The sequence below is a fragment of the Phlebotomus papatasi genome, chromosome 2 (genome assembly GCF_024763615.1).
Source record: "Phlebotomus papatasi isolate M1 chromosome 2, Ppap_2.1, whole genome shotgun sequence".
NCBI lineage: Eukaryota > Metazoa > Arthropoda > Insecta > Diptera > Psychodidae > Phlebotomus > Phlebotomus papatasi.
Genome location: NC_077223.1, coordinates 99,653,455 through 99,680,480, shown reverse-complemented (window position 1 = coordinate 99,680,480; position 27,026 = coordinate 99,653,455). Strand labels below are relative to the sequence as shown.

The 27,026-nt window shown below is 32.0% G+C and overlaps 1 protein-coding gene across 2 annotated transcripts in view; it reads right to left on the bottom strand.

The window, feature by feature from the left end:
• The window catches only part of LOC129800387 (homeobox protein araucan), a 132,727-nt gene that overhangs the window by 81,120 nt on the left and 24,581 nt on the right, over positions 1 to 27,026 (bottom strand). The window contains exon 1 of one of the 2 annotated variants that reach the window (XM_055844729.1): positions 3,076 to 4,270. The exons of the other annotated variant lie outside the window; for it this stretch is intronic. Within the exon in view, the coding sequence (XP_055700704.1) occupies positions 3,076 to 3,123 (48 nt within the window). The 5' untranslated portion in view covers positions 3,124 to 4,270. Of the gene's footprint in view, positions 1 to 3,075; positions 4,271 to 27,026 lie in introns of those variants that run through there. 2 annotated transcript variants of the gene reach the window in all.

The following is a 27,026-nucleotide window of genomic DNA, read 5'->3' as shown; positions in this document are numbered from 1 at the left end:
TGTTTTTTTATCTTAGAATTGAACAGCTAGAGTTCACCTCAATATGTCTGATAAAAAAAATAATAGATTTTTTAATAGATAGTGTACAGTACAACAAAAAGCATTTTAAAATGTAACGTCATAATTTAGGAATTAAGAACGGGAATACTCTGAAAAAAATGTCTTGTTAAACGAACAAATGGATTTTATTGAAATTTTGACAAAAAGATGTTATTTACCAATTTGACAAAACTTTTTTTTGCATTTTATATGGAAAAACACCCTTTTGACAAACTTTTAACAAGACCCAGTTAGCCGCCGATTTGACAAAACTTTTTCATATTCTGTATGGAAGAACATCCTTTTTGTCTTGTTAATTTGACAAAATATTTTTTTTTTCAGAGTAAATAAAATGAATTATAAAATTAAATAGATCACAAATAATATTTCTACATTTTTTAATTTGAATTTTCATGCGACCATTATTTATTTATAACTAATAAATAGAATTATCTGACATTCTTCATAATCATAGATTATTTCTAAATTGTATAAAAAATTTCTAAATAAACAAAGATACGAATGTAAGAGCCTTGACAGACATGAGGATTAGCCGAAAGACGGCCTAACGTAATTATATTCGAAATAATGGTTAAACTACATTTGCATCATGTTACACTAAGTCGTCTCTCGGCTTAAGTCGTAAGTGTGTCTAGTGCATAAGCTAAAATAGGTAGAAAAAATGACTTTGCTTGACAATTGATTTAATGTCACAAGAAAACTGTCATTTGATTTGATTTTAAAATTAACGGTTGCTGATTTTGAATAAACGGGCAATGAATCCGGTAATTTAGTATTCTCTATGTAAAGAATAAACAACCGAATAATAATATTTAATGCTATTTTCATCTTTTTAAATTTTCAAAAAAAAAAAATCTTGTGATTTTAATTGCAGTTTTTTTTTTTACATAAATTTATAACAGAGGTGTGCAAGAACCGTTTGAAACCGAACAAACGTCAAATAAAACTTGTACAGTAGCCTCTCGCTCAATCGGCTCTTTTTCAATCGGGCGGAAAATTTTGTTGACAATTTTCACCTTTAATTATGAAGCTAATTTGCTCAAATTTGCTGTAGTTCTTCCTATTTTACCGTGATTCTTTATAGGGTAAGTGTGCCAAATTTCGGCATAGTTGCATGCAAGCGTCAAAGTCTCAAGTTTGAAATGTAATATTTCAAATATAAATTGATTTTTTTTATTCTTTCTTTTGTAAGAGTGTTGCTTGGAACCTTGTAGAGAGTTTACCGTCTTTATTTACTCTAAAATCATTCTTAATACATTTTAAAATGAATAAAAATGTAGACATAGCTTTGGTGTCCTATTTCGGCCACCTTCATTCTCATAGTTCCTTGCCCTTTGGGAATTCTTCAAATGTCTTTTTCACGTCATCTCATTTGTCGAAGCTACATTTTTTGTTATTTTTTTGCATTGTATAATCTCTAGAGCACGTAAAATATAAAAGTTCATGGAAATTCGAGGAACAAAAAAGGTGGCCGAAATTGCAAGCTGGCCGGAATTTGGCACACTTACCCTAATTGAGTGCCTTTTGTGGAATTTACAAAGGCTTTGACGCCCAAATCTATCGATAAACCGGATGACATTTTGCCCCAAATGCCCAATTCAGAGAGAGTCTACTGTATGTCAATGGTCAAAACGCTTACCAAAACAAACTTATTTTGACGTTTATTCGGTTTCAAACGGTTTTTGAGCACCCCTGATTTATAAGGATGTAACCTTGTCCGCTTCTTTACAATCTATGTTTATTTACACTTTACCATTCCGTAACCGCGCATCTCTGTCACAAATTCACATTCACACATAAACTCAAAGAGAATCCAAAAGGGTTTCTGGCACGGGAAATACAAAATAAAAAGGTCCATCGAGAGCGCCAAATTGTTTTATTAAATATTAAATGTATAGAATTCGACAAAGTGAATCAATGAATTATTTATTGATCTTCAGGTCTTCTCTCTTCATTAGTTCGCACGCAGAAGACAAGACGTGATGCTTTCGTGGTACCTTTCTATTCCATAAGACACTTCCCCAGTCAGAAATCATCATCCCCAGATTGTTCCCCCTTTTCTGGCCCCAAAAAACCGCCATGGGAAAATTTTCGCGAAACTTCTGCGCACATCTCAGTTGGAGATTGCAATGGGCAAAAGGGTGGAAAAAATCACACCAAAAATAGGATCCCACGACAGTCCCATGGAGAAATTCCACGGTGACAAGCTGAGTATCTTGCAACTGTTGCTCATAATATAAATTAATTTGTAATTCAATTCTGTTTCCTTTTTGACCGACGACGATTAATTCGAATATTTTTCGGGTGATGCATTAAAAAAAGAGGAATAAAATCACTTGGATATTTGTGATTTTGCTGAGACGACTATTGATTGGGTAAATTGTACAAATTAATTAGCAATCGTGCCATTTTCCCATAGATTTTCCATCCCATTTTGGGTTTAGGTGACTTTTTCGAACGGTCTTAGGAGCGCTTCGTGTGAAGTCTCATTAGGGGATTGTTAATGTAATTTATCAATACCAGATAATTGCTTTCATTTTAGGAAAATTCCACTTTGTGCTGCGACAAATGCAGAAAATTACAATTTTCCTAATACCATCCCGGCAGACCACCCGTCAAGCAATTGGTGTCTATGAGCCTGAAGCGCTGCAATCGCCATTAAAGTACTAATGGGTTTTTTTTCGCGGTTTATATGCACTGCAAAAAATTATTTGATTAAAATACCTAATACGGAGAGAGAATCGCAGCTTCGTGATTTAAAATGATGATGAAAAAAAAAATACTTAATCATTCAGCACGCATGGAAATTATGTAAATTGCAATGAAGTAAAATTTGTACACTATATCTCACACGTTTGGTATTAAAGATGATGCGTATGGAGAAGATTGCAATTAAATTTCACTCCTATCTTAATTAAATATTTTTATAGCACTTCATATCGAGGTGAATTCCTGCATTTTAAGAAGCGTTCTTATAGTAACTAGGGGTGGTATGGTTGATGAAGTTCTCTTTACCTGACTTGCCGACGGGTAACTATAGCCGAATTGCGCATATGCTGCCATTAGAGCACAACACGATATTTTTCACCTGCACCAATGTGTCTAAGTATTAGGAATTTTCACTGAATACACTAATTTAAAAAAACAAAAATATCCATAAATTTCGATGATTGTGCAGATGATAACCAGTGTAAACACTTTATTGTTCCATCCAGCTAACTACATTGAGAGTTTCTTCTTCGTCCTCTGCAAGTCCCAGAAGGAAGTGCAACGGTTACCGAACCCATTGTACCACGAAAAATTATCCATTCAATTGAGATTGATCAATTGCAGATACCGTCACTACTGCACCAAGGTCAAGTTCTATCTAAACCCCCTACGACAAATCAGTCTACCTCAATCGGTTTTTGAACAACACCGGATAGATGTATCAAAAAAAATTACAATTTCACTACACAACTCAAGGACCTGGGTACCGAAGGTCCTTAGCCCAGGTCGTGTTAAATAATCAAAATCGATTTGCAACAGAAGAACCCAACAACAAAAAAACCGGCTTCTATTGAAGATAGTGCCTGGGAAAGTGCTCTTGAGAGTCCTTATGGGGGTTGTTCAACACAGTGTTCACTGGCTCTGTTCGTGTTATCAAATAAAAATAACAAAAACAAATGGTTTGTTTTGGGGGTGCGTTGTCTCCACTTTTGTTGCACAAGCACCACACTTTATCACACAATAAAACACCGTCGAGATGCCGCAGCTCATCCACTTGTATTGGTGGTGAGTACCATGTTAGGGGTGGTAGCCTCTATTCATCTAAATTTCTCCTCCATGCATCAACCCCCTACCCCCCTTAGCTCCGGCAACCCATACTGAGTCTCCGGATCATCAACCCATGGGGAAGGCCATATTGAGGGGCTAATTCCCAAAATCTCTGTCCTACTGTCGTTTGAACTCCAAAGGATCCCACTGCACATACACCAGCACGACCAACACAGAACTAGGACGTTACAATGAGGGGGTGTTGGGTAGGGGATGTAAGTCACTTATTGTCTCTCTCACGGTTCCTTTTCTCAGTACTCTGGGTACTGGTGTTGCCGAAAGAAAAAAAAACTATGGGCAACCGAACCCGAACTTTCCGTGAAATATCGTCAGAGTACCTCACTCTCTGGATGCGTAGGACCGATGCGCACAGTATAACGCTTTTGCACCGACTGCCTGCTCCGTGGTCTCGAAGAGGCTCAACACTGTACACTATAATGCGTGAACTGAAGCGCCGCCACTGACACCAGACTCCGCCTCTTTCAGGGGCTATCGACCACTGAGACATCCAATGAACCGCCATTGAGATGCCGTTTCCACGGAGAGGGGAACTCACAACGAACCGTCAATGGGTCAGTTGAAGCAGGAGAGTTGGAAGTTTGGAGGTGTGGCCATATCAGCGACACGCCTTTTCGAACTTCGAAACACTGTGTACGGGGAAATGGGGATTCGGATCCTTCGGATCTGGATAGGATAGTGCCTAAGGGCGCAGGACAACCGGCAAGGTAGTTCGGATAGCAACAAACCCCTTTTACCAAAATCACGACATGCGCTCTCCCCATCAGACCTATTCTTTCACACTCTAGGAACCAACCCATCTACCCATCCCTGTCATATCCCTCGTTCATCCCTGAACTTTCTCTTTCCCCGGAGGGTGCAAGGGGTGGTCATATAGTCTTCCCGACTTGACGGCAAAAAAAAAATCAGAAGGGGTTTTTGAAATATCTCCTCCGTGCACGACCGTGTGCGGAGGATTGTGACAGGACGTCTCGGTTTAACACGAAATAAAATTGTTCGTACATGACCCTCTCTCAGCAGCAACCCTCGAGCCACCCCCTCTGGGGGCTTCGTTCTTTCTCCCTCTTGTTTCTGACTGCGGACAAATCCTCGGGAAAAAGTGGCTATTGGCTCACAAAGCTCCACGACAAGCTGTTTTCATTATGTTTGAACTTGTGTCAACTATATTATGGTGATTTTTTTTTCCTTTCTCTGTTTTTACCCCAAACCAACCCCAACCCCCTACAGATTTTCCTAGTATACTTACAACAATGAGCTTCTGTACTAGGGTTTTTCCCCATTTTCACTACAACTGGAGTTTTTAACTATATCTCTTCATCCCTTTTGTTGCTTGGCCTGGTTTTTTTTGTTGTTCCGTTTTTCGTTAATTGGCCTGAAGGTAATTGAATAGTCAAGTATCTCAAAGGTCATACAAAGGGTATGAGTAAGCTCCCAAGCTCATGTTTTATAAGATCTCATTTGAGGAAATTTTATTTTTGGAACTGAAACAAGATGACATCTGTATTGATTCTAAATTCATTTTTACAATATTACCCTGAAGAACTCAATCCTAAAAATAGCAACAGTGCTACAATAAGAACAAATTTTAATTAGAACCGTTCAATATTAGATAATCCGCATTCAAGTTATCTGAAGAATCCATTTCGAAAGATTTTAAAAATATTCCCTTATTTTCATCCCTTGAACTTTGAACTTCTCCGTCACCGAATGATAAATGATGCATAAATTTGTCAGATGATTTCTTCTATTGTACATAATGCGCTATTTTGTAATCACATCCCCTCGTCAAAGCACCCATTCCAATAGGTTTCTGGTATACTTTCCTGATCTCTCGGATGATGTAAAATACTACATAAGCGGGGGGTGGGGGGATTGTGTTTCCAGAATTGGGAGGCATATCGAGGAGAAAAGCTCCTTCAGACAAGAGAGTCTTGTCCAAATTGTTTCAGGTGACATGAAACAACACTTAAAGCACCTCTTGCATCCTCCGACCCAGACCACCCATATAGAGAACCCGGGAAGTTGGGGGAAGTTTCTGGGGTTTTGGGAAAGTGATCGAAATGGAAGCGTGCGACACAAGTGTGTCTTTTCGCACTGGAAACTCCATCTCACACTCGTTCAGCAGACAAACTGAGGTCCCAGAGAGAGAGTCTCCGGGAGGGTGGATAGGAGACTCGAGGAAAATACTGAGGAAGGGTGATAGGAGTAGAGCCAGAAAATGTATAGTTTCTCTGCATGAGATGGTAAATAGCACACGACACAATCACAATCAAATGATAAATGAAGAATAAGATACTCCAATTTCAAGCACTCTTGAAGAAGTTTAAGGGGTGGAAAATTGTTGTCGATAAGATTGGTTAATTAGGTTCTACAGGAATTTATTGAGTATGTTTTTTTCTCAAGTTAAACTTACTCTTAGGAACTTTAAAATTTCATTATGATTTATTTTGAAAAATCTATTTTCTTTTTATTCCGTATTTTATAATGATCAATAAATTCAATAAAAAAGAGTGGAATATACCTAGAATTTCTAAAGAAGTATAAAATTTTTACGAAGGATCATTGTCTCCAAAGACAATGGAAGGATTTAACGATTTCAATTTTTTCCTACAATCTTCCTAGATGGTAAAAGGTAATAACCATTAATATTTACTGACCATTTTGCAATGTTCCAGAATATTTTAAACTCCTATGTAATATATTTATTAATAGTATTTATTACTGATCAAGTCGATAAAAAAATCATTTGCTTTTTTAATATATTCAGTGTATAATCGAGTAGGTAACAATTTCAGTAAAAATTCTCAAAACCGTAATAATTACTTCCAAAAAATTTTTGTTGATGGAAGTGTCAATTTTACCAATTTTATAATATTATTTATTTATTTATTTCGATGTACCGGGCTTTTATTGCCATTTTGTATATTGTTCAGTTTACAAATTTGTTATTCAGATTACAATGTTCCGTGAAAAATGTCCATTCAGACGCTTCAATCATTTGCACCGGACAGGACTCGAACTCACAACTGTGACAGTCGAGCTGGGGGTCACACAGCTCAAGACCCGAACGCTCTTACCAATTGCACCATGAAATCCTTCAATTTTATAATATATTATCAACTGAATCTACACTGAGAGAAATCCGAAAAAGTTAAAATAACATTCTGGAAATGTTTATTTTACCCTGCAGTATTGATCCGAAATCGGTGTAAATATTATGCTTTTTAGGTGTATTATGGGTTAAAGTTACCATTTTTCATGGTAATTATATCATGTTAAAAAGGTGTTAAAAAATGTTGATATATTCTTACACCTAAAAAGTGTTAAAATTATGAGGAAAAAAAGTTAATCGCACCCTCTTTTTTTCTCAGTGTACGCATAAAATGAATAAATTTCTTTAAATTCTTATATGTTACTTTTTAGGTAAAATATACGGGTCAATTTGGAATACTTTCAAATGATTCTTTTTAATTATTATATTTTTGATAGTAAAAGATATTGTAGAATTTTTTTGTTATTTTAGACGAATAATAATTGAGTTAGAATTAAAGTTACACGAAGATCAATCTTCAAATACTGAAAATATATAAAACCGAAAATAAGAAGTCAAAAACCAAAAACGAAAAGTAAAATATCGTTGATGCGGGTGACTTTACCCTCTAGCGGTAGATTTTTCACTTAAAACACTTAAAGAGCACCGATTTCATCTACCATATCCGATCCGAAAAATTCAAGATTTAAAGGTTACGCACAGCAGAGGGCAAAATCATCCCCGAAAATAAAAAATATCTGCATCTACGGTTCTAGTAACTAAATAAAATTACCCAAACTGTCAATTGAATCTTGAAATTATTTTTTAAAAAAAGTTCAAAGAAATAGGGTAAAGTGATACAAGTTGAACATGACTTTTTTCTTGATAAATTAAGTATACTTCATTTTTATTTATTTGTTTTTAATGCTTTAGTTTTATAATTTGGTTCCTTGTGCTTAAAAAAATTTAGTACTGTATTTTTCAAGAAAAAATCCCTGTCCAACTTGTACCGGCGAATTGTTCAACTTGTAACACTATGTCCAAATTGTATCACTTTACCCTAAAACCACTTAATTCGGAAACCTAAATGTTTCCAACAATCGAATTCCACAAGTAAATTTATTTTTACAGAGACTAAAAATTTTATTGATTTAAATTTAATTAATTTAGTTACTGTAAAGTTATTTACTGACCAATATTTATTTTTTACCCATTCAAATTAAGAAAATAAATAAAAATAGGGTGAAAGGAACACCTATTGACACTTTAAGAACTCGTGTCAGGACTTATTGACACCCTAATCTGTATCATTTGGAATACGAAATTCGAACACTTATGCTTATCGAAAAACACAGATTAATGAAAAACGTTATATTACTTAGATTTTATTGGATGCATTAAATAAATTTCAATATTTTGACAAAAGTGTCAATAGGGGTTCCCTGTCGAAAAGTTATCCCTTCGACCATATAACGTTTTGCAGGTAAAAATCCAAAAGTTATAATTATATTGCCAAAAAAGTTTAATAACTTTTTAACGTAATCAGTCTTAAACAAATTTTAGGTTAAAAAATCAACATCTCAATATTAGATACCGAATGCCAAAATTCAAAAATCGGAAACGAAAGATCAAAACCTAAACTTGAAAATACAGAACACAAACTTTTAAGGGAATTCCGAAAACTAAATAGCTATAAAAATCGGAAAATGTTAATTATACTAAGAGCAAAAAATGTAGGGGAAATCGCGCTACCTTCAGACGACTTAAGCTTCGAACAATTCAATTTTTTCAATGTGTTATAAATGGATTTCCCAAGAAGCAAAATAGCTGCCTTATAGAACCAAGTGTTAGACAAGTCTTTTAGTGCACTTTTAAAAGACTTAAAGTGAAAAAATTCTTTGGAAATTCTTATAGCAGCTCTTAAGATCCTTAAGAGTGCGCCACTTTACTTATGGTAATCTCAGTGATGGAAGCAAGATAACGCTCTAATATAAGAAAATAAAATCCTAAAACAGTTTATAATTATTTTATAAGTAAATTATCTGAAATATTTTATTTCAGAATGAAACACGATCTATAATAATTTCTCAAGAATGGAAAATTACAGAAACTAATTATTAATTGAAAATATGTTTTAATATACTATTTTTGGAAATTGAACTAGTTGTAATTTGGAATAACATTAGTTTAGCAAAATACAGCCGTTTTAGGTTTTATTTTATTTATTTTTGAATTATTAAATTAAACAATAGTCCAAAAATTTGAAGACTAAGGCGGCTATTCTGCCATTTTTATAATTTTGTAAGATTTTGCGGAATTTGGAATTCTTGTTATAGTTAATCCAAGGTTGAGCAATTCTGCCGCCAAGAAATTTTATAGCAAAAATCAAAAAAGATATAAAAAATTTGAAGACTTGTCGTGCAGCATCATCTGCGGAATTATTTGACACTGTGTGTGTGTTTGTTATTTTTCACGAAAAAAAGCATTAAAATATCTTTAAAGGTAATTACATTCAATTCAACCTTGACAAAACTTTCACTTTACAAAATTTAAAAGGATCTCTAAATTTTTCCTGGATCGTATAAGAAAATGTATGGAACTGTCAAAGAAATTTTGGATGAATTGAAAAATTCTTGGAAGTAAAATATGGTAATTTGAAAATTTTGTTGGAGAATTTATAACAAGGTCTAAAATATTTGGAGAGTACTAATATTTCAGAACTTTATATTTTTTCTGTGAGAATACCAAATTTCTTGGATCTTGCTCAGTTGCAAAATTATAAAGATAGCAGAATAGCAGCCTAAGTAAATACATGATCTCAAAAAATATAATGGGCATTAGACATCCTTTTTGAATAATTGAGCACCCTTTGGCAAAATCACTCGGAAGGAAAAATTACTGGGAAACATTCAAAGCATTTTTCAATTTATCCGCCGCTATACGAGAAAATTCGACTATTTGTACAATTGAAAAATGCACATTTTTATCCTCTTTGCTATGCTAAGACAATAAATGACTATTTTATAAGCATGCTCTCAAGTACACCAAGAATCCTCCTCCTCACTAAAATACCACCGAGAATTTAAGTGAAGAAATAAAAGTGCAAATGTGATATTGCACAAAATAAGCATTTCTTTTTCTCCAATCCCTTTGGAACGAAGTTATTTAAATTCAGCCAAAACACAAACATGAGGAAAGAATTCCATGAGATGTGTTGGATGGTGGAATCTCTCCTGGGCCAAAAGGAGATGAATACCGTCGTGGAGGAACCCGTGCAGACAACAATGGGAGTGCCTCAATTGAGAGAGAAAGGTGTCTAATTTATGTAATGCAATCAGACTGTTTTAAGCTGTGAAACGTGTTTGTGGGTTCTCTGCAATCTCCAACCATTTTGCTCCTGGGGATGCCCAGGCCAAGAGGGCTGCATGGCACACGGATGGAGATTTAGAGTTCTACCGCACACCACTTGCAAACATTTCATTCGCCCCAGGAAAATGGGCAACTGGGGAAATGCTCTTTGATACACTTCCAAGCATCCAAATGTGGTTTAAGTGCATCATGGAGCTTCCCAAAGCTCTAAAAGAAGAATTACATGGAAAATTCTGGTAGAAACAGAAAATTCTGTACACCAGGATTATTTTTGAAAATTGCTCAAAAGACCGTTAATTCTTAAAAAATGCAACATAAAAAGGAAACAGAATTTATTCTAGAATCAAATTTTTTTGCACATCTAAAATGTAAGATTATTATAAGATGCAAATGTAAAGGTAATGTAAATTGTGTGGTAAATTTCTACAAGATCTTCTTTGTAAAAAACTTATATTTTTTAAAGAAATTACCACTTATCATTCTAAACGTAAAAGATATTTAAAGTTTTCATTTATTAAAAAAAAACAAATATTAAGAGAGGATTAAACTAAAATCAGAATTATAAGATTTATAAAAGCGATCAATACAGACCTTTTATAAAACAAAATCACTTCACGCAAGCAAATTATAACAACATTCCCTTAAAACTTTTGAATTTCTTTTTTATTTTTTGAATTTTTAAAATTCTTTTAATATTCTTCTACTTTCAGAAGCTTTTGAGCCCCTTACCAATTCAAAAAGTATCTTGTAAAGGTCACAATGACTGAACAAGGGATGATACAAGCTAAATTTAAGAATATATCACAAGCTTAGAGCAAAAATAGGCTATTCTAATAAAGAATAGGGGAAAGTGATCTGCCTTTGAATGCGGCAGCCTTTAAATGTTTCAGTTTTTTTTCTTATTTTTCAAAACAAAAATTCAATTTTATGAACTATAGTTAATACTATTAACTATTTTCTATTAACCTCGATTAACAAAATGTAATTTTAGCCTTGGGTAATAAGAGAAAAATTGAAGCATTCAAAGGCTGCCGCATTCAAAGTCAGGCCACTTTCCTCTACATACACGATAGACTATTTTCGTTCACTGAAACGGTTTTGTGCCACCTTGAGGCAATTCTATATAAGAATACTGAGTAAAGATTTTATAATAATTTATAATAATTCATAGCTATATGGTCACAATAAGTCATTTCCGTAGAAATGGTTACCTTATCACTCAGGTTCTTCTTACAAGCATTTTCCTAAAAGAAGCTTGACAGTATAGTTACTACAAGTATGGTTTAAAGAACCATATATCTTCTTTTAGACTTGTATAAGTGCACTATACGATCAAATTATTAATTCAAAGTGATGCTTTTTTGACAGATTTCCACAAATGTAACATGACCATGCAATAATAGTGTTGTTGTAGTATACTAATAAAAATAAGTGAAACCATCTACCTAAGAAGCATTTTGTATTTTGAAAAAAACTTCTTACTAACTGGGATTTATGCAGTATAAAATTTTGTATTACAGAATTCTTATAACACTCTTAATATGGTCGCAATGAACCTTATAAGCAAAGTATAGTTCTTGTCTATATAACCTCAGAATTCTCAACGAAGTATAACAGTGTTCAATAAAAATATGTTTGAAATCTTTTATTTTCTTTAATACCTGTATAAGAGACTTATAACATGGAGTTCAAATCAGAAACTGCGCTCATATTTTCAAAAGTCGAAATTCTAAATAAAAAATTATTTGACTAATTTTTTAATTTAATGAATAATTTGCTTTCGCTTTATGTCCCACCGCAAGCTACAATTGCTTCATAAATTGTTTGATAAGAAATTAAAGAAGTTAAGCCATATGGCTAAAACGCTAAAACTTAAGCCTGAAGTCCTATAGGTAGGATATCTGAAGGATTATGTTGGATTTAGATCTTCCGGTGTTTGTCAGAGGCAGTTTCAACAAAGCTTTTATATCAACTGAAAAAAAACTGAAATTTCTCCAAAGCTTTCGATTTTTGGTATAGGTCTTCCTCAGTATACTGAGTATACTGATCTATAGATCAATTAGAATCTTTAGCTGATCGTAAGTGTGGGTGACTTTGACCCCCTCCTGTTCGTAAACTTTTCTTTAATTCTAATATTTAAAATCGGTTTTCACCGATCAGACATGGTAAAGACCATCAGAAGTAAAGAAAAGTCTACGAACAGGAGGAGGTCAAAGCCACCCGCACTTGCGCTAAGTAAAAGATTCTAATTGATCTACTGAGGAAGACCTATACCAAGAGTCGAAAGCTTTGGAGAAAATTTGAGTTTTCTTTTCAATTGAAAAAAAGAATCTGTCTTTGACGAACACTGAAAAATCTGAATTCAACTTAAATCTGATGGATCTGAAGACATTAACAACTGACCTTTTCTCGGCTCAAAATTCTATAGGGGAAACTGAGGCACTACCAAACACGGGGTAGCACCAAACACTAATTTTTATTTTTAAACTACTTGGACTGTCACAATCATTTCTACAGTGGGCAAGCATCCCTATAATGTCTATAAATTTCGGTAAGTCTTGTTCTCTGAAGTCGAATATCCGATTGAAAGATCGCAGCGTTTGGTGCTACCCCGTGTTTGGTGGTGCCCAAGTTTCCCCTAGTTTAACATAGTCTTATAATGTCTTTGTCGTATTTATTTTAATTTTTCAAAGATGGGTTAAGAGCGACTACCTATCCTATAAGAAATTTTCTTCCAATATATTTTTTGTAAAAATCTCAATAATTAATGCAGGGGAAAGTGCACTACCTTCGGACGACTAAAGCTTCGGACAATGCAATTTTTTTCTCTATGTTCATGTTCCTAATGGATTTCACCTATAGCTTCTTTCTGAAAATTTGAGGAATTGGACTAGCTCTTAAAATATAATATTATAATGGTCCAAATCTAATTTATAACACATTGAAAAAATAAATGATTTGTGCGAAGCATAAATCGTCCGAAGGTGGCACGCTTCCCCCTACTAAAACGTGGTAATGGTACACTTATTTAGGTTGCAATCACACTTTCAAGCTAAATAATCTGCTAATGATGGGATTGGGGAATTTGTAAAATATAAAAAATATATTTTAACAAAAATTTTGTTTTACTTCTTAGAAAGTAAATATTCAATATGTTTACAAATATTTACAATGGCCGGGATTAACCGTAAAAGAATTACTAAGTAATATGTTTGTTTATTGATATTATTATAAATATATATTAGTTTAATATGCACCAGACATATATATATATATATATATGTAATTTCACACTTTACTTAATATCTTAAAACTAAAGATATAACTAAGTACTTAAAATCTTATCCAAGGATTTTTAAAGTCTTTTCCCAAAATCAACCCTAAGAACAGTCTTTAAATTGGTAGCTTTTAAAATTTGTTTTCTAAATACCAAAGATTAATGCCCAGTCTAAACTCATTAAATATACCCAGCAAAACAAGATAATTTTGATTATTATTTTGTTTTGATTCCATTAATAAAACTGATAATTATCTAGCAAGCAAGATATAAAATAATAATTATTTAAATATATTTAAATCTCGTAAATTAAAGCGCTTTTCTTGTCTTTTTCAGAATTTTAGTAAATTTTACAGTCTAGAATTTAGAAGAATTTTTTTTGAAGCACACAATTTAACTTAAAATGTCTAAATTAATTTAATTAAACACAGAATGTTATCCGGATCAAATAAATATTCTAATCCGAAAGAGTTTCATCGATTTACAAATTTTGTTCAAGCTTTCTTCTTTTAATTTACTGGATTTTGGTAATTTGACTTAATTAATTTGAAATGTTGACCTTTCTCTAACCTTTTCTTTAACTAAACATAAACCGTCAAGTTTATCGCGCAGAGAACTTTCAATATATAATTAATTAATCTTACCACTGAATGTGAGTCCTATGATTATAGAAACTCACCAGAATATTCATTTGACAAGAGAATCAATTAAGAATGAATATTTCAAAGCTCTCTCAAGAAGTCAAAGAAAAACTCCTTCAGAAAGTGACGAAGAGTCAGAGTCAAAAAAAAAAATCTGTGATGATGATAAGAAACTTACTGTCAATAATAGAAACTTTTTACATGGGTCAAAACCACAAAAAAAACTGACGGCGGAAAAATCAACTATCAATCGGAAACTCACAATCCGTCAACGATCGATTAAAAAATTGTCACCCATCATACATGAAAAACGCCGCTCGTGACACGATAAAGAATCAATTTTTGAGGGTCTCTGTAATATTTTTTCCCGGCTTCACTCTTCATTCTAATCACTCGACGGTGGAGGAAAAATATTAATTAGACATGTTTCTCATCGATGCCGCAAAAAGGTTCTAAAAAAAAAGGCAGAAGGGAGTGTTCTGGGGGAATAAAAGACGGAAATGCCGCTTCTGCATTTACCCAAAAAAATAAACTCAGTAAAATTGCGATAGTGTCATATCGACCAAAAATTTGTAATTTTATCGCAAAATGGAGCTGAAAAAAAAAGAATGTGAGAAGAATAGGTGTGGAAAAAATAGTAAGATTATCGTCTAACCGTGAGTCACACAAGAAACAACCGAAAGTTCATTTCTTCATTCAGGAATCTTATGCATTTAGTACACTTTGAGATTAAGTTTAAAATGGAACTTGGGTGGAATTGTGACGAAAACTGTAAGCTCATTTTATTTTTATCAATAAACACTAAACATATTCAATTAAAGGTGTTGAAAACTTGATATGGAAATCAACTTCTAACTTCCTCTCGTTTCATATTCTACCAAAACACACAGATACAGTATTGTGCTTTAAATAGAGAAGCAGAATACTAGGAGCTTTGGTTTGTTTCATTCCATAAAGAAAAAATTCTAATTTGAAAGAGAAGATCAACAAACATCATTTGCCTATCAATTTCTATGTTTTATATGATTTGACAACTGTCAAATTACTTAAAACGTCGAAGCACAGTCAAAGGACTAATTGCGTCTAAAAGGTGTCATCGAATACTAATCAATGTTACATAAATTTTACCAAACGCGAAAATATTGTTGTAGAAAAAGAACCGTAGAAAACATAGAAAGTTAGTGAATATTTTATTTATAAAGTCTAATGTACTTAAATATTTGAATTTTAAAATATTTGCATAATTACTATCACCAAATGCACTATATTTATGGTCCCTTTTTCAAAATTTAATAGATTCCTTATAAGTAAATATTAGAAAAACATAGAATCAAATAATCCTTTTTGTATTAAATCCTTTTAGAATAAATGTATTGTTAATACAAATTTTAAATAAAAATATTTTTAGATAAATCCGTTGACTCTAAGTATTCAATGCTGTTAGTATTGACATAAAATTGCAATTCATAGAAATTTCATGTAAAATTAAACATCGAAAAACTCGTATAGTTCTAACATTACTAAAATAAAATTCTGTCTGATTTTTAGATTGTTCACAGTAGTCAGAATTATCATAGAACTGCAATGCATTTATAGATTAGTCAAAAAAATCAAATGAAACATCGAATAACATCGACAGTTAGAACATTTGCTTTTAGTCACTCTAAATAAAATTTATATAGACATTCACTGTATAGTAATAGAATTATCAGTGAATTATTATTTATATCAAGTTTAGACTCATTAATCGGAAATTGTATTTATAAAAGAACATCGAAAAACATCGATGGATAAATCATTTTCTTTCTATAAGGCTTGAGATAACTTTACGTACATATGAAATAAAACACAATAGTTGGATATTTTCCATTGAATTTAATTTATGAGAAGTGTAAACTAACTTTTATCTAAATTTGCTTAAAAAAAACCGCGAAAAAAATTACTGAAAGTGCATTATTATCAATCACAAGATTTGAATTATCTACTAAAGATGGTTTTTGTCACGGAATCATAAACTGAGTTTAATTCATTTTACATATTAAAAAAAACATAGAGGAGCACAGAAAATCCTGAAAAGGAATCAAATTTTTTCTATTGTTTAAATACACAGATCGGAGAAAAACATCGAAAAACATAGATCCGATGTCATGTATAGAATTTATAAACTTTATAGCTTAGAATATAGTTAGAAAGTAAATTAGACACTGTGGATAAATAATGCTAATGAATTTTTAGACCAACAGTAACTTTATACGTAAAGAAAACATAGAAAAAACATCGAATATATGGAAAATTACTTATTCAAATCCACCTCGCAATAAAACTATTCAAAATTATGTAAGTATTATTTAAATATCAGAAGTAATACTGAAACTTTGAGATTATCCTTCTCAGGTTATATCATTTGTATTAATATTTCTGTCACTGATCTGCTTTACTCTTCTTCCATTGAAGAAAAATCCACATGAGAAGTTGAAGACGATTGTGACTTGACTTTCGATAGTGAGCCAATTTGGCTCAATATCCAGCATAAATTTTCTGGTTATTGGAAAACCAAAGAAACAAAAATGAAGGTGTACATCAGGAGGGAAGAATTTGGAATCGTGGTAGAGTCTCATGAGAATCACACACGAGTTGGTGAATAAATCGGAGGTGGAATGGGAATCAAAAGAGTAAAACATTATCTAAAATGTTGTCTATTGAAACTAAACTTGAGGTCCCTCCTTTTTTGCTTATCAATGACAATAATTTATTGTTCAATTCCTCTGATCATTCACAAACACCGGGAAGATTCTCTGTTTTTTTTTTTTGTTCATTGAAGTTGGTGAGGCACACAGAAAATGTCTCAAGATAATCGTGCACCTTCCAACAACTCCACAAATAATGGTTTTTGTGAATGAATACAACACACCAAGAGATTGCCAATTCAATTGATGGATTATTAATCTCCACCTAATCTGTCCAATTAATTCCCACCTCATTCATCTAAATGTGAACACTGGAGATGAAAGATTGTGTGGAGAATCAATTGTATAAAATTTATATCGCCTTTTTTTCTTTTTTTTGTATTCTCACTTTCCTGAGAAAAAATAAATAATATTCCAAGGTGGAAGAAAATGTCTTGCAAAATAGCATTCCTGTGCTCATGTCAAAATGTTTTCCATCATCAATTCCTCCTCCCTTTAATCACCAAACACTGATGGACGATTTATTACACTGATATTCGAAGCGTTTGCTTTAGTAAAATTAAGATTAAGAATTTATTGTCAAGTAGTGGATATATCGACGGATTTATCGAATGGTGATAAACTTATAAAATGCAGCTGTCATATAATGAGTATTTTCAGTACAATAAATACAGTATTATAAGTACAGCTTAGTATCTAGCACAGGCGTGTACTAAACAAGCTAGCTACGAAATCTGAAACTCCCACAATAAACACAAAAAAATAAAACAAATTTAAATAAACCGATCTATCCACAATACTTTAAGATTTAAATAAAGCTCGTAAAAAACAATGTATTTTTTATGTTGAATGACGTAGGTTTTGTTTAGACATGTACTAAATTAAATTGTAAAGCTATATTCACAATATATGAAAGAAATTTGTTGGAAATGTCCGTTTATAAAATTTTTATTATTGTCATTTAATTCGATAGTAAGAAATCGTTTTCTTAAAGTAGGTTAAAGTGGTACAAGTTGGACAATGCAATAGTACAATTTGGACAGGGCTTTTTGTCTTGATAAATTTAGTACTTCATTTTTATTTGTATATTTTTAATGCTTTAGTTTTATAATTTGGTTCCTTGTGCTTTAAAACAAATTTTGTACTGTATTTATCAAGAAAAAGCCCTGTCCAACTTGTAACACTAACTCCAAATTATATCACTTTACCCTATGTCATAAGTAAAATAGTTAACAATCAGCACCAGTCTTTTTTTACACAGAAAAAAACATGCCATATTTCTTAAAAGCTTTGTTCTCAATTCAAGATCCAGAAAGATTACCAAATGGAGCTGTTATATTAAAAAGTAGATCTTAGAATATTTTAGCACAGGCATGTACTAAAATTGGATTCATCAAATTTAGATTTTTCTCTCGACAATTTTAATAATAGGATGAAAATTTATGAGGATAACTGTTACAGATTATTTAGTACATGCATGTGCTAATATTTTCTTTGGTTAAATTTATAAAATCATTCCTAGATATAGACTAAAATTGATAGAGTACTACATGCTTATTCTTTGTTCCTTGAACATAAATTCTGTAAAAAGCAATGTTGAAAAATGAAATATTTAAAAGTGATAAAAATAATAGAAAAATACATGATATTATTTGAAAATTCTCGAAATTAATAGCCGTACAAATAAACTGAAAAATCATTCGTCATGTAATTTCACAGAATTCCTTCTTAAATTTATTTTTAGCAGCATTTACCAGTAAATTTCATGAGGGATAGTAAAAATTTATATCCCAACATTTCCTTTTGATTTTAAATTCATATTGAACACTGCATTTAAATTGATCTTGAGATAGTCTTTTCTCTTCGTGTCTCCCCTCAATTAAATGTTTATATGCGCGCGATTTCTGCGTGAACATTCAGCAAGAAAATGATAAAACTTTGTGCAGTGAAGCCACCTTCAGAAGAAATAATTCATTTATGGATTGCAATTAAGCAGGAAAAAAAAGAAAGGACTGGAAAAAAAATTCTTTGGAGTCCCAGATAAAAGAAAGACATTTGGAGTCTTTATATTTTTCTGGCTGATTGTCTCTGGGATGCACGCGGTGTAAAAAAAAAGACAACAAAAACAACAAATATGAAGAACTACTTCAAAATTACTCCCTGTGGTGAAACAAATGACTCAAGACTCTGGACTGCACCCCAAGCCATCAAAGTCCAGAGCCTTAGCACACGTTTAAAACTGTCTCTTCTTCCCATTCCCATCCCCCACACACGCTTTTTTCCTATCCTTTCGAGAAATGAACAATTTTATTGCATTCATCTCTGTCCAAAATCATCTCTCAGCTCATTCATATTTTGATGACCGAGGTCTCTTCTTCAAGAAAAGGAGCGTCTTGATTCAAGAAATTTCCGTACGGTGATCTTTTGGACGCACTTCCTCAATCTTGGTCTGAAGAGAATGCACGGAGATTCTTTTTGGAGGTGACATAGCAACAAAAATATTTTGTGCAGAAAAAAAAATAACCAAAGAGATGAAATGGCAAAGGAATTCCATTGGAGAATTTGTGACGATTAGGATTTTAATATTTTATTCCATCATTGTCTTTTCCAATGGACCGTTTTGGGCTCTAGATAAGTCCCATTTGGGGTCGTCCCGGAGATCGCTATCTGGGAATTTTTTGGCCAAGACACCGAAGAAAAAACTCCCCGGAGGGTTCTTGAATTGTTTTCATTTTGAAATACGATACACACGTTAAGGTGAATGCAGTCAATTTCTGGATTTATTGCGTCTCGACAGTCTGTGGCAATTTTTGGCCTAAGATCAACGTATTTCTTTGTACACTGTAAATCGAAAAATTGGGAATAGTTTGAGAAAAAGTCGGTACTCTAAAGCCAAATTTTAAGGTAATGATTGTTTTGTAATTTAGTGGATGAGGAATCACTCTTAAATCAATACTAAAATTATCTAAAAGAAGTATCAGACTGTACTAAAATAAATTCACCGTTTAAGAAAAAAATATCAAAATAATTTCAAATAAATGTCAAAATGTACTAAAATAAAAGCCATGTTGTAGAAGTCAATTCCAGAGTGTTCTAAAACTGATGCAAAATTAATGCCATAGTCTGGTCTAAAACTCAATGTGAAAATGTTCGAAATCACATGTCAAAATGATGTAAAATCAATATCGAAGTGTACTAAAAATCAATACTAAATTGTACTAATATTAATGCCATATTCCAAAAATAAGAACAAAAATATTCAAAAAATATATTCTACAAAGACTTGAATAAAAAGAAAAATGTACTAAAATGAACGCCAAGGTGTACTAAAATAAATACCATGGTTTAATTCAATGCTAAAATGTATTTAAATTAAACCATTTTTCCAGAAATTTGCACATTTTTTTAAAGATAATTACTATATCCTAAAATAGATGTGATTATGTAAGAATGACATCTAATCACTATCAGTTGGCACAGTTGCTGATCCAACCGACGAGATGATATTACCAGGGTTAGGCGAAATTTTTACATTTTGCATTTTATATAATTTTTCACATAGTAAAAAATACCTTTAACATTTGCTACATTTTCAACATGAAAAGTTAAAATGTAAAAAATGTTAAATTGTAAAATTGACCCTTCAAATATCAAGTTCAAATTTTTATTTTTCACTCAATCAAAGACTTCGTTGTAATCAGTAAAATATTTTGCGGCTTTTTGCTGTAAAGCTTTTCGTCTAAAATGCATGATGAAATTTACTGTCAATCCCAATTCAAATTTCCTACTACCCGGTTCAACCAATAAATAACCATGCCATAGACGATTAATAATTTTTGAACTTCTATATCTACATGCTCAGGGAGTCTTTCAATTGTTCTGTGGTTTCTGCTAATAATAAATATTGTAAAAACCATTGAAATTAAGATTTATTTCCTGCTCTCTCCATACCGATATTTTTCTTTGGGGATTTTGCAATATACCTTGTTCAAGACATCACATTCCAGAAAACAATGTTCATGAAGAAAATCAGTGTCTCCCTGCTAACACTGATTCAGTGGTAATGAATTTTTCTGTGATAATTGGTGGTAATATTCTAAAAACCATCGAGCTTTATTATCAAAATGAGACTAATGTATTAATCAAAAATTCACACAGAAATTATGATATTATATCGATATTTAATAAAGTCTGCACAGAATCCGAGTAAAAACGATCTAAATTTCTAAACGTTTCATTCGACAGCTGTGAGGGTTTTATATTCAATTTTCTCCATTTTGTGCTGCAACTGTGCGCTCTTTATAACCTTTTCGTGTTGAAGCTATGAGTGTATTACATACAAGTGAAATCTTTTTAGGCTTAAGTTGTGAGGGATTACAACATAATATTAACTATTTTATGCTGAAGCAGTGCCGGTTCTAAGACTTTACCCATATTTATCTTAAGTTATGCGAGTTTATGATTGAGTTGTGTGTTTTAACCCCTGTATTAAGAAAACAAATTCCTTAATTTTTCCTGCCCTCTTGGAGTTTTGATTGGCTTTTTCAATACATAAATACAACTAAATAATTCTTGATCAACTCTTCTATTTGAAGCACTTTCTTTTAGTTTGAATTTCTGGATAAATGATAATTAATAATGTAGACAATATATCACTGTATTATATTTACATTTCAATTATCGCAAATGTTACAAATACACTAAATCGCAAGTTCTTTTACATGTCACTATATCAAAGTCTGTTAAAAATAATCTATGTATATTACGATAAGAAATTATTAAAAAGTATTTTTGGATTTTAAAAATTGATTGCTGAAGTATTTGCGAATAGTGGAAAAAATGGAATTTTTATGTCTCATTGTTTTACATGTTTACTAATAATATTAATTTTGTTTCTATGATACGTTAAAGATAAAAAAAATCAACATATTGAGGATTCAATACAGACAACATTCTGAAATACCTATCTGTGGAAGACTTAATCATTCTCTCAGAAAATAGTAACGTTATTTCATTACAGAAAGTATGTTTTTTGTGTAGAAAATTATTGATTTACTTCACATCAATAGGTTTTCAAAACAAAATTTTGTTCATGGCTTTTCCAAGAATATTTTCTTGATATTCCTCGTAAGCCATATCAATATTGACATTGCTTACAGGAAATGTTTAAAAGATTCAAAAATGTTTAATTTTCCTTTTTTACATTTTACATATTTTTTTACATTTTTACGTATTTTTTTTACAACTTTACATATTTTTTACATGTGAAATGTAAAAAGTATTTTTTACTATGTAAAGGCACAACCCTGGATATTACAGGCCGACCGGTTTCAATCAATGTTCGCTGTGTTATTTCCACTAATTTCAAGGGTTAATTTAACACATTCAGATGGTAAAAGTTTAATTTGGAATTTTTCCTACAACAGTATTAGATTTACGTAAGAGCCAAAGTCGGTTTACAAGTATTGGCAAGTGTTTGATTAAAACCAACGAAATTTAATCTACTAAATTTTATCGGTTAAATACATTTCAGTAAAGAAAATAGCCTTAACCAATTTTTAATTTACGGTGTACCTCGACTTCATGATCACTCCTGAGGGATTTAGTGATCCTTCTTTTTTTGCTTCCCTAGTCTAGCCCGATGGCTCCTCGAGGAATGCAAAATTGGATCAGGTAGAGCAATCTCCGAGATGATCCTGGTCAATGGGACAAAGTGAAGATACACATCACGTCCTTCGACCTGTTGCCCTGACTTTTCATCATTGAACAATGAATCATCCCAAAATAGAGATCTCAAGTCCATTCTTCTCTCAATTTCTGTCCCATTTTGCAATTTGCCCACAATGATCAGGCTTCTTAGGACTTCCAAAGGACCTCACAGACGGAATAATTCCCGCTGATTCTCCATGCAAACAACCATCCTGACAACTTCAATACAATTGACCCCAAAATATTTGGTGATTTTTTTTCACTCTGCCTAAAAAAAAAGAAATCTCTGGATCTGCAAGAGATATGTTGCTCATTCTGGTGGTCCCTGTGGTGTTTTCTATTCTTCCAGATCTTCACACCACGACACTTTTCACCTTCCCTTGGTGGCATTTTGTCCCCCGCACAATAAATTTAACGCATGTTTCCACACAACCAACAGATTCCCAGAAATCTAATCACAAGAGTTCATCAGGTGACTTGGTACCAAATTCACCTCATTGGCACTTTTGTTAGACATCTGCGGGAGTTCTTGCAATTGTGAAATACCCATAAGTTCAACAACATAACTTGGCATGAAGTTAACTTTAAGGGACACTTGGGACTCGCACGTACTCCAAAATGAACCATAGAATTGACTCTAATTGTCCTGTACCAACTTGAAAGACCACATTTCGGTTTATTAAGACGTTTTACATTTAACTTAAAATGTTGCAATGAATTCAATTGTTACACTAAAATTCTAAATGGACATGGACGTTCTAGAATTTATAGAAGAAAAGAAGTTCATTGAGATTTCTATTTAATTTAGTAATTTAAAATTGTTTGAAGTTATAAAGAAATTACATCTGGTTTTTACTTTTACCAGCGTAATGTTCAAAAAATTTAATACAACCACTAATAACCGTGGAATATTTTATGAATGCGCTCTTAATTCTGTCTAAAATAAAATTCCTTATAACCGTAATAAAGTAATTTAAGGTGTACTAAATAAAATGCGCAATAACGCACCTTAATTGTAAGCTTTATTAAGTAGAAAATTAATAAACGATATAAAATATTTCAGGAATAGGTTTCTGATTCATATATTTTGATTCGCTCTAGAGTTGTGCTAATAATAGTCCTAAAACACCAGTAAGATATTTTATTTTTGTAAATTGGAAAATTTTTATTTTCTTGCTTTGTTGAGATATAATACAAATCAATAACATGTATCGAAACATAAAATTACTAGAACAAAAAGTGTTTAGTACAGACATGTGCTAATTATTCCCAAAAAAACATAGCTTATTTTTAAAGTTTGGAAATAATATAATTAATTCAATTTGTCTTATATCTGAATGAATTTTAAAGAGAATATTAGTATTTTTTGGATATTTAGATCTTTAGTACATTTTTATTTTGTATATTTTAGTTTACTTAAAGTATATTATAGGCTTTTTTAAGTTTTTCAAAAGAAACAAGTTGATATCACATTGCTTTCCATGGGTATTGAAAAATATAAATACTAATTTTTATTACAATTTACTGTAGTACGTATAATATTCACTCATGTGCTAAATGTGTGCTAAAAAAATATATTTTCTAGTAATGCTTTTTTTAAATAGATCGTGAAACAACTATGCCGTATAATACTAGGAATTAAAAAAATACCATATATATTTTTAATAGATCTGGATTTTTTAGTACAAGAATTAGAACTAGGGTAAGTGTGCCAAATTTCGACATAGTTGCATGCAAGTACTAAAGTCTCAAATTTGAAATACAATATTTTTAATACAAATTGAATTTTTTATTCCTTCTTCTTAAGGAGTGTTGCTTGGACGTTTTTAGACAGTTTATCGTCTTTATTTACTCTAAAGTCATTCTTAGTACATTTTAAATTAAATAAAAATGTAGAGATAGCTTTGGAAGCCTATTTTGGCCACCTTAGTTCCTTGTCCTTCGGCAATTCTTCCAATTTCTTTTTCACATCTTCTTGTTAATCGAAGCTATATTTTTTGTTATTTTTGCATTGTATAATCTCTATGCGAAAACTAAAAATTTATGGAAATTCGAGGAGTTAAAAACGTGGCCGGAATTGCAAGCTGGTCGAAATTTGGTACACTTAGCCTATATTTAAACAATTACTCCATATTTTCGCGTTCTTTTTCCCTAAATAGCTTTCGTCACGAGCATTATAATATTTCCCTTAATTTGGAACTATTATCCATTAAATATCGAAATTAATTTCATGAATTGGATTTAGTAGACAGATGAACTAAATTTGTATAATTAAAAATAATATATTTTACTAATCGAAATTTCTATTGGATACTTTATTAAATGTCTTTAGTTAGCATTGGTTTATATTCTATATACACATCGTATGGTTGTACTAAAACACTTACTTGACATTTTTATATAAATGCTTGAAACATTTAGTACGTATAGTGCAAACATTTAGAATAATGGTGTTATTAAAATAAAAATATAAGTGGAAATTCTATCTCCTGAACATATTTTAGTACATGACTCCTCTCATGTGTTTCTGCTTAATTTACTCTTCGTTGTGTTGGTTCCTGTCATGACTGATTGGAAGTTTTAGAACATGATTAGGGAAAACAGTCGTAACAGGAACCATGATAAACAAAATCGATATCGTAGGAGTGCATGAAAATAGCCAAAAATTTCCCCTTTTCATTTTTTTATTGGAAAAGCACCATAATACCTTGTGAGCCTTTTGAAGTAATTAAGTATGTATTATTTTTTAACTATACAAATACAAACAAATACGAAGAAAATTTAATTTTAAAATAAAAAAAATAAGTAAATAAATACATGAAAAAAAATTAGTACATGCCTGTACTAAAAGTCACGAATTTACGGTGTATATATCTTTAACTTTTAAAACTTCGCGTCTGCACTGTATTGTCTCTTTTATCGTAATTATTTAGCATATTATGTATATTATCTAGAAAAGTTACCATAAATTTTTAGAACATACATATCTGATATATTTGATACATTAGCAATATCATTCACAATTATGCTATTTCAGCTTCAAGGAAATCTTCAGTTATAGAAATAGGGTAAATATTTTTTTCCAATTATATAAGAATTATTTCCTAATTTGGTTTAGTACAGAATGTACAAATTGATTCAATGTCCTTTTAATATTTGTAATTACTCCATTAGTCCAATTTTTATTTTCGTACTTTTGAGATTATTAACCTCTTAAGACTTGTAATTATTGTGATTCATTTAAAATCCCTTTTTAAACATTCAATAATAACATTCTCTATCAACAATGTAACTTGATAATCACTAGACTGTTACAAGTTCTCCCCCAATTTAATTCAAATATTTGTCCAAGGATCTCTTGCAGGAATTTGTTGCTTGTTGTGCTCGTAAATTTTTCATGTGGTCAAATATTCGGCTTTTTTATGCCATCGTTAATCAACCTCATCGATTTGAGGGTTGGCAAAATCTCATTTTTTTCTGCAGAGCAATAAATAAATTTTCTTGAGGGTGAGTTTTTTTTTTTCGTCCAACTGAGATGACTTTTATTTATTCCGTATCGGGCTCCTCCAGCTGTCCATTAGGCAGCACTTTTATTTTTTTAGAAGTTTACCAGAAAAATCTCCCTTCAGATGTCTCTTTTTCTGCCTCCTGAAGTGCAAATGGATTTTCCTGGCCACCCCTCGATGGTCTCCTCAGTAGATTTTCCACTTGTTTAATGCTCAATGGTGAATGAAAACAATATGGGCTGAGTAGAAACATTTAAATATGGGCAATTTTCTCGTGGAAAGTGCATAAAATTGCGTGCCATGTGGATTTGGTGTTTAGTTCACTCTCCAATATGTGCTCTTACTCTATTCTCCTTCCTCGTCGTCCAATCCCCATGTGATTGGAAAATGGCAAAATCTCTGCCAAGTGTTCACTTTGCCTCACTGCGGGATTCAACACATTTCCAGCATCCCTCCCGTTACGAGTTTTCAAGTCAATTTCAATGGGATGAGGTCTAAAACGCACTATTTTCCTCCATCTCGAAACGTTTCAATTAAAACCACACCACTTCATCCCCCATAAACACATTTTCCAGCCAGTTCACTTCACTGTCAACTTTACAGCTCACTCTCACAGAATGCACTTAATTATTTATTATTGTGTCGTATTTTTTTTTCATCCCCCGGACACCATCATCCAAAGAAGTTATAAAAATGTGTGGCGTAAAATGTGTGGAAAACTATTTTAATTGGCGCCAAAAGTCACTCCAAATCGTAAAATGAGAGTGAAAGAGATGAAACTTTCGAGGAAAAACTCTGATTCACGTCACGCAAAATCGTATAAAATGTTTATTAATTCCCCAAAATTACTCTCTTTGTGTTTTATTGCAACAACTCGAGGAACGTAAAAAAAATATTCACCAAGTTTCGTGA